The following is a 9,352-nucleotide window of genomic DNA, read 5'->3' as shown; positions in this document are numbered from 1 at the left end:
ATATAAAAGTGGTGTTTCATTTTGATGATGGAAAAATGTGGATTTTGGGTTACTTGTTTAATACAAAAATTGGGGATTTTTTTTTTATCAGAGAAAACCAGGATCCCTGCTGATAAGTCATGTAAAGCCATTGCTAACCTCTAGTGTTCCAGCTTTAGAAAATTTGTTAAATTGAGAATAATATTATTTCAGAATGTGACTGTATTCCTTTAACTAGTAACAGTAATAAATTGAGACTAAAGGATCCCATAAAACTTAATAGCATCCAAATCATTATCTAATTACATTAAATTAGTTTTATTGCCCTTAAGGGAATGTTCAGTTCTGACCCATGATATAAATTCTCTTTAAATAATGTTACATAATTTACGTATTGATTTGTTGTGTCAGGGCCACAATAATTTGTTCTCTAAAGTCTGCCAGTGTCAAAGATTTCCTTATATGAGATGGGCATATTCTCTTACCTCAATAAAGACTAAGATTTTGCAGAATTGAAGCATGCCAAAGATTAGCTAGTGATGTTTTATTTGTCCTTGCAGTAGAGTAGCCAACTATAGTGCAGAAACATTTCAAGCATCAGGGAAACTGGATTATAAAGAAGAGCTCTGAGTCAGCTACCAGATTCTTTTTGCTACAGACTCCTGAGTTTTTAAAACTTAAATACATCTAGTGTATCAAGAAAAATAAACAAGAAAGGAAAGAACTCCCCTAGGGAAAATAATAAACTTTGGGATTTCATGCACACTGACTTGAAAGAACCACTACCAAAACAGCTAATAGAAAACCAGTGTCTGCTTCTGGTATGTAATACCTTCTCAAAGTACAAGGGGGAGTCACAACCCAAGAAGATAAAAGAACTGATACAGTTAACACTGCATAAATTAAATAAAATGGAGTTGCAGACTCTGTTCTATTCCATTCTTTGATTTGGTGTAAATTCTTCTACAGCACCCATCGCTGAGTAGCTTTCACTAGTGTGTTAAGGGATGTGACTATCATCTGTGACATACTTCCTTCCTCTTTTGCCCATTCATCTTCCAAGTTAAGATTATTTTTTAGTTTACAGTTTTTGTTGATATTTTTCTATTTGGATGTGTGTCTGAGTGTTTGGTACATCTGATAGCATTGGTAGTGATCAGGAAAAGGAATTTAAACCAAAAAGCCGCCAGGTCCAGCTAACCAGAAAAACATATCCTGGAAATATTGATGAAATGGCAAGACTAAGCTACACTCTTGATTTAGGAAGAAAATAGTCAGGGGGAAGCCAAGGTTTACTTCAGAGAAGTCTTCATAAAATTACAGAGAAACAAAATAACTTAGCCTTGCTTACAACCAATGTAATGGCTCATTAACTAGGACATAGACTCACTGAAAGTATAACTGTAATCAATAAAACAGACCAAGTCACTTAGAAATTGTTCAGCAGGCTTCTGTTAAAAATAAACCCATGACAAAACCACAGATCTAAAATCCCTAAAACTCCAGTGGTGTTCAAAATCTAAACCTGGATCCACAATGTGCAAGCAGCCCTTTTGAGAGCTGAACCTACATCCTGAACTCACATATCCCTGAATGTATATTTATTTCAAATCATGATCAGAAATCAGTTGCCTGAGGCTATCTTTATCTCCTTTATCTAGACTTCTGTATGTGTAATTCATATGCATCTGGGAGCTACTAAAGATCAGTTATTAAGAAGAAAATGCCAGCACTTTTTGTAGTTCCCAATTCAACGCAGTCCTTGGGGAGAATCACATAATTAGTTAGTTTAATTTGGATTGAATTAACCATACATGACAATATCTGATGATACAAATCCAGTTACAAGAAATATTACCTTGATTGCATACAAAACACAAGAAGGGTATATTCATATAAAATCCATGAAGATGACAAACTATATGGATCCCTAAAATAAGCAGTGAGAATGAAAGCCTTATTTAATCAAGTAGCTATAGCTATACAGTATAGATATCTTAATGATTAGGTAAGCGCCTTCAAGTCAACATCAAATTATTTTGATGGGATAGCTCTTGTAGGGGAAGAAGGGTTGGGGGTGGTTGTTAAAGTGTTCATATGCTAGCTCTAAATATACATGCTCTGGAACTTCTGAATGACTCATTGTGGGTTAATGGACAGTTTTACCACCAAAGGCTGCTTGGGTTCAATCTTCTTGAAACATCCAATAAAAGAAAATGCTATGAAACTCTGAGAGATGTTTTGTGAATTATGTTAAAAGTTGTCCAATCAGATCCCTGCCTCACAGATCTGCTACTAAATAATTAAACAATAAAACACTGATCCTGTATACTTGGGATTCCCCTTTGCTCATCACACCATTAGTGTTGTGTGCAACAGAAATTCACTAGAGTGAAATGAGAGGAATGGCAACATGAGCAGACTTGTATATATTAGCACACAGAGGCGTGATTTAAACCTATAGATACCTAAAGATGCCACCATAGTGTTGATGGTGCTAATCAAATAATTATTTTAAAAACTTAAATCAAACAGTTACATTATTACAATATGATCCCAGATTCTCCTTGGCTACATCTTCCTATCTTCAATATTGCAATTGTGTACAATTGTATACTATCTTGTAATAGCTTGTGTATTGTCCTTTTTTACTGAAATGGCTATTTTGAGAAAAAAAGAAAAATAATGTTAATATAATATAAATGTACAAATTGAAATTAAATGTTTTTATTGTATTAATTTTGCAGATGGATATGTCCTCAGAAGCAATTTAGTTGAGAAGTAAGTACATAGTGATCTTGGCATTTGGTATAATATGTTCCTGCCCCTGTTGGAGACAGGATAATAGGCTAGATGGAGCATTGGCCTGACACAGCATAGGAATTCTTATGTTCGTTTTTGCCCTTAATTGCTTATTAGGCAAGTAGAAGTTTAAATAAATACTTTACCATGAGATATTTATTTCCTCATGAAATATTTTTATGAAGTTTAAACATCTCAAGAATAGTCACATATGGGTTTGCTGGAAATTATCTGGGAACCTGCTCCTGCATTTCCTGTTCGCAAATTTAGCATGGAGTCTAGAAAAAATAAACATGTTAATCCATCATTTGAAAGATGGCTCATAAATTATTATTAAACCACACATTAAATAAATGTATTAGGGGCTGGCAGGGAGCAGGGGACCAGGAGATAGCTGACAGGAGATTGTTCCCTGCCCCAGCTCTGTGATGGCAATTATGGAGCAGGGCTAGGAAAAATCTCCCTGCCCCCTGCCTCCACTCTGTGATCACCATCATGGAGCTGGGGCTGGAAACAATCTCCTTACCCCAGCTCTGCAATCCCCTTTGGAGAGCTGGGGCAAGGAGCTCCCTGCTGCTGGAGCTGGAGGACCTTGTTCCTGCCTGGGCTCTGGTGGCAGAGCCTACTCCAGCAGCAGGCAGCTCCTGGGGGCAGGGAGCAAAGATCTCCCACTCCCTGTTGCCTGGCTGACCAGGAGCAAAGATACTTGACTTAGTTGCTTAATATTAGACATGTGAAGTAGTAGCTACAATGGAACTATTTACAAGCTTAAATAAGTGCATAAATAAATAACGTGTTTTGAAAACCATAAAATCATAGAAAATTAGGGACTGAGGTGAGACTGACTAGTTTGCAGTTCCCTGGATCCTCCTTTTTCCCTTTCTGAAATATGGGCTGTATATTTTCCCTTTTCCAATCAACTGGGATCTCTCCCAATTACCATGAGATTTCAAAGATTAAGGCCAGCAGCTCTGCAATCACATCAGCAAACTCCCTCAGCACCCTGGGGGTATCCCATAGAGCCCAATGGACTTGTATATGTCCAGTTTTTCTATATTGTCCCTAACCTGTACTTTTACCACTGTTGACTGCTCAAACTTTGCTGTCAGGTGCAATAGTTTCCTCCCCAAACTTTGCTGTCAGGTGCAATAGTCTGGGAGCTAACCTGGCCTGTGAAGACTGAGGTGAAGAAGGCATTGAGTACTTCCACCTTTTCTGTACCCTGGATCACTAGGTTACCTCTCCCATTCAGTAAGGGACCCACACTTAGCCTGATCTTCCCCTTGTTACTGATATACTTGTATAAACCCTTCTTGTTACCCTTCACATCCCTTGCTAGCTGCAACTCCAGTTGTGCTTTGGTCTTCCTGACTTCATCCTTGCATGCCCGAGAAATGCTCTTATACTCATCCCTAGTTATTTGTCCCAGTTTCCACTTCTTATAGGCTTCCTTTTTGTGATTTAGTTTATTGAAGTATTCCCTGCTAAGCCAATCTGGTCTTCTGCTATACTCACTAGTCTTCTGTCATGCTTACTAAAATACACCATAGCTTTTAACATCTATGCTCTTTGGCCATAGATATTATCTCTTCAGTTCTTCCAGTCCCATTATTATTACATTGCTTAGCATCTTCAGAGAGTATCAAAGAACATGCTGAGCACATGTACAGGAGACATTGACTAATTGGCTCCACAGTAAACATCTTACTATCTAAATGTGTGGCCCTATTAGGCTGCAGAAAACTAATAAACTCCACAGCAGAGTAATACCGCACATGAAGATGCTTACGCAGCTGGATGGGGGATTAAGGTGCTTCAGTGTGGGGCTCCCTGCCGGCTAGCCCCACACTGGAGCACTCTCATGCTCCAACCAGCCCCTCTGCAGCATGTTTAGCCAGCCAGGGCTGCTCCGGCCTGGCTCAACATGCTGTGATCCTGGGTGCACATTCAAATACCATGCCTGGGAGCAATAACTGCCAGTCAGATATGCAACCGAGTTTATTGCTTTGAATTAATAGCACTTGTAGATGCACCCACTGAGTACCTTCACTTCTCTTTCCAGTTTTTGATTTTAAAAAAATCAATAATCATTTTGTCTTCATGGAAGAAAATATTACTTTGGTTAAAGCTTGTACTGAAATGTTGGCATTTTTTAAACCAATTATATTTTTCTTAAACTTGTTTTGGAAAAAACATCAAAATCAGTTTGAAGTTTTAAAAAATTGTAAGCAGCTCCAGCTATGCTTCTCTGTCCAACTATTTTAAAAGTATTTTAGGAAATGAACTAATCAATTACTTGATAACTATTTGATACCTTAGGACCTGATTTTATCCCTACTTGCAAATTTTAATATATATTTTTATTTTTTAAATTTTCAGTGATGGAGAGATCTATGATGATATTGCTGATGGTATGTTGCACTTTTCAAATATAGCGATCATTATGTGTTATATTGCTAAAGCAAGTAACTTTATGCTTGTAACAAACTATTAGAGAATACTAACATTTTTGCATTTTCTTTCCTATTTAGATTGCATCTACGATAATGATTAATCCTGAATTTTGTTAATGTACAAGTTTCATTGACAATTAATGTCTACTGTTGATTTCTGATTGGCATTAAAAATCACCAAAGCTGACTGTTTACAAGTTAATTGGTGGCTACTCTGGTACGTGGTACATATATGAAGTTTTTGTTAACATGTTTAGACCTCTAAATGTTTGGTACCTCTTGTTTTGACTGGTATCTTTTTGCTGTGATAACTGCTGGGTAATATGAATGCCAGTTGAAATTTTTACCGTGTGTGTCCCTTCTGCCTCTGCCATCCTCCATGGGCCCATTTAAAACAACTCATCAGTAAAATTTACCAGTGATGCCTATTCAATGCAAACAGAGATATGTGGAACACTATATTCTGATTATAAGAATGAGACAGACACCTGCAATGACTGCTGTTTTTGGGAAGGAAATTCTCAAGAAAAATGCCTGTCAGTAGTGGTGGCATCACTTTTGTAAAAACTGGAAATCAAAGCAAGCATCAAAGAAGCTCATATATCCTTGAACTGCCATTCCAATTTTACTTGTGAGGGTGACAGTAAGACACAGCTGTGTGTTTCTACAGCTAAAATTTTAGACTATGCTAGTAATAGACTATAGTTTTCTAAATCTTTTTAAAAAATATTTCATATGTACTTTTGAACTAATTAATACTGCAATAATAAATATAAATTAAATGTTTTTGTATGTCTTATGTATAGTGCTCTGAGATACAAGCAACAAACGATTCTGCTTAACTTTGTAGCATATTGATGTGATCTTCCAAATATTTAGCCTAAGTTCTAGCTCTTTGATTAATTGTCAAGTTAATATTGTAATTTAGAGATAAAAATTGACTTAAACTTGTGGGAAATAGCCTCTGGTTTTAAGATTCTGATACTAAAATTTCTCCTTTAATTATTGCTTTCTTATTCTAGAAACATATAAAAGAAGAAGTACAACTTCACTGTAATAAAACCTTTTCCTATGACAGTGTCAACATCCTTAGTGATGCTGTTATACAAATGAGCAGGTTGTAATCTGAAATCAAATGAACCATGGACCAAATTTTTCACCCACTTATTTGTATGTCTGAGAGCTGTTGAAAATACAATATTAACAATGGATTCTGAATATAGTAGAGCAAATATTTAAAAGATGACTTTTTATTTGTAGCTTCTACAATCTTATCATATTGGAGGTTTCAGCTAGCAAATATCTATGTAGAGAGAGGTAGGTAGCCTGAAGTCAGACAGAAGGCAGGGGAGGGTGGCACCTTAGAGGCTAACTGGTTCAAAGAGGCATGTAGGCTAAGAAAATAAATACATTGTCTACAAAAACTTATGCTTGTCTAAACCAAATACTAATGCAGTTCAATCAGCACAAACATATAATCTGTAGATAGATTATACTGCTTCCACCTAAAACACAAGATTTTGATTAGGCAGCTACCTAATTAGCTTCACAGTAAAGTCTCAGCATCTACATGAGTGACTGTATTAGGCAACGGGAAACTAACTCCACCCCAGGTTAGTCCTTGTAAATACAAGTATTATCTTGCAGTGGCATTCTTTAGTACACAGCAATGCACATGTAGACACTGACAGGTCTGGCTGAGGCATGAGGGTGTTTCAGTGCAGGGCGGCCTGCCACCTAACCTCACACTGGGGCACCCTCATGCCCCAGCCAGCCCCTCTGTAACATGCTGAGCTAAGTCAGAGTAGCCCCAGGCTGGCAGGCTGACCCCCCAGGTCCCTGCCAGCCAGGGCTGCTCCAGCCCAGTTCAGTATGCTGCTGTCCTAGGCACATGGGAAGATTCTGGTGTGATGTGTGTTGAAGCATATTCATTCGCATTAATTTCACATGTAGACGCTCCCATACGAATGCAGTTTACCCATGTTGAAACTGAAGCTTGATATACCAGTGGAAGTCAAATCTCATTACAGTTTAGACTGCCTAACCTAGGTGAAATCTTGGGCAACAGAAATCAGTAGGGCTGCCTATACAAGTGCTCTAAGTTGAGTGGGGGGCATTTTAATGAGGGCCTAGACAGCCACTCTAATAAAAACAGCTTACCATCACGGCCCCACCCCTGCATTTCGAAGTGGCTGTGGGTCTGCTTTAACTAAAGCTCATTTGACAAGGTTTAGTTAAAATGCTCCTGTGGCCATTTTGAAATGTGAGGGCACCTAATACATGTGATGGTAAGGCAAAGCTAGAGCATTCCAATTAGAACACGAACAGGCGCATCTATAGGCAGCCGAGGAGTTTTGCCGTTGACTTTATGACAGCTAGAATCTCCCACGAGGGTGCGTACCAGGACTATTACACCAGTGGTTTATCCATTGACGGTGCTAACCACAACAAATCTCCAGTATAATTCAAAGCTATGAACAATTTATTTCAGTGCAGTTATTAGCAGTTTGGTAGCAAATGTTCTCTACATTTAAAATATATTCTGTAAAATATAATCCAGGATATACTGACAATCACAGATTTGGATAATAAACCAGAGCCAATTTTGAAGTTGTGTTAATAAGCCAGGGCATCTAGTTCTGTAGCTTGATGTTCAGACATATATACATACCTATTTTAAGTATTTAAGCACTGGTGTCAGCACCCAGATTTGAAATGCAACCTCTGTACTTTCAGTACCATGAAGACTATTTAGCAGCAGCAATCTGTTTTGTTTACTTTTCAAGTGTATTTCAGGGATGTGCCAGAGGGTTGAGCTACAGTTCAGACATTAGAATGCAAAGGCTACCTGCCAGCTAGTGAACAGGCCAAATATTTTCATTTCTATTGACCCTAACATACTAACAAAAAAGTTAAACTTATAGTCTGTGTAAATGTCTAACTTTTCTCCCATTGCATCAATGGTAAAACTGCCCATGCTTTCAATAGGGGCAAAATCATGCTTGGACTTATTTTGTGTGTAAAATGTACCCCCATGTAGAGAGAAGCAGGATTTGCACAGAACAGAAATCACTTCTTGTCCTCTTGTGCCAAAGTAAATTTCACATTTTGAAAGACTTCTGGTAATACTTTTTTGATGTTTTTTACAATTTCTGACTACCAACAATATGGAGCATAACCATAATGTGACAAACGGAGATATTATATTACCTCATAGATCATAATGCAATGCAAGTAATACAGTCCTATGAAATATATCTTATGATGCTATAAGTTGAAAATCACTGGAATCATTTATTATAATATAATGTGGATCATAATGAAATGTGACTGATGCAGACTGATGAAATAGATTACAGACTACTATAAACTGCAAATCCTTGGAACTATTTACTTTTATTTTTATTATTTCACCAATGGCATTTCCTAGATGCAATATTTTTTCTTCTAAATAAAAGTATGTATTCCCAATAAATATGTGGATGCATTGTCTCATATGAAAACAGAAGAGCGGTGTCTTAAAATACTGAAAATTGCTGTTAAGTAACAGTATGAAAGCCAATGTCACTAGTGTTGCGTCACATAACTACAGGTGTGATCTTACTTTGTTAGCAATGATTTTTGGAATACAGAATGTAGGTAGAAAATTTTCAGGTAGAAATTATCTATGCTTATATATTATTGAAAATCATAAAGTATGGAACAGTTTAATAAAGATGATGCCTTGCGTTTTCTCTTTTGATGTGTATTCTTTTATCTCCAAACTTTGCAAGAGAAAGGAAAAGTTGCTGGAATTTTATGGACATCTCTTCCCTCATAATCCCATACTCCATCCACAATCCTGGAGTAGCTGGATATGCCTGTTAAAATATTCAGATAATTAAATAAAGTTCTCATTAAAAATTAGCTTATTAGACCTCAGCATCAGCATACAAGGGAGTTAAATGGGGCCTGTTTTAGCTTATTTTAGGATGAAATAATGTTTATTGTACAGTGTTGAAGTAAACAGGATTAGCACAAAGGATGTGGGGGGGAGAGGGGGGGAAGAATCCTCCATCCAACTCTGTGGCTTTGAAGCTGTTTCTCTGCTTTTTACTCCAGGTAACAGAGTAATATTA

The 9,352-nt window shown here is 37.2% G+C and overlaps 1 protein-coding gene across 4 annotated transcripts in view; it reads left to right on the top strand.

Annotated features, from left to right (window-relative positions):
- FYB (FYN binding protein) overlaps positions 1-8,961 on the top strand; it is an 88,946-nt gene extending 79,985 nt beyond the window's left edge. For all 4 annotated transcript variants that reach the window (XM_019531989.1, XM_019531987.1, XM_019531988.1 and 1 more), the window contains 3 exons: positions 2,727-2,760; positions 5,161-5,192; positions 5,313-8,961. In XM_019531989.1, the coding sequence (XP_019387534.1) occupies positions 2,727-2,760; positions 5,161-5,192; positions 5,313-5,335 (89 nt within the window). In that variant the 3' untranslated portion in view covers positions 5,336-8,961. The remainder of the gene's footprint in view (positions 1-2,726; positions 2,761-5,160; positions 5,193-5,312) is intronic.
- The last annotated feature ends 391 nt before the right edge of the window (positions 8,962-9,352 follow it).

Source organism: Crocodylus porosus, unplaced genomic scaffold, assembly GCF_001723895.1.
Source record: "Crocodylus porosus isolate Cpor-Errol unplaced genomic scaffold, CroPor_comp1, whole genome shotgun sequence".
In the NCBI taxonomy this organism is placed as follows: Eukaryota; Metazoa; Chordata; order Crocodylia; family Crocodylidae; genus Crocodylus; species Crocodylus porosus.
This window is presented reverse-complemented; position numbering and strand designations above follow the sequence as displayed.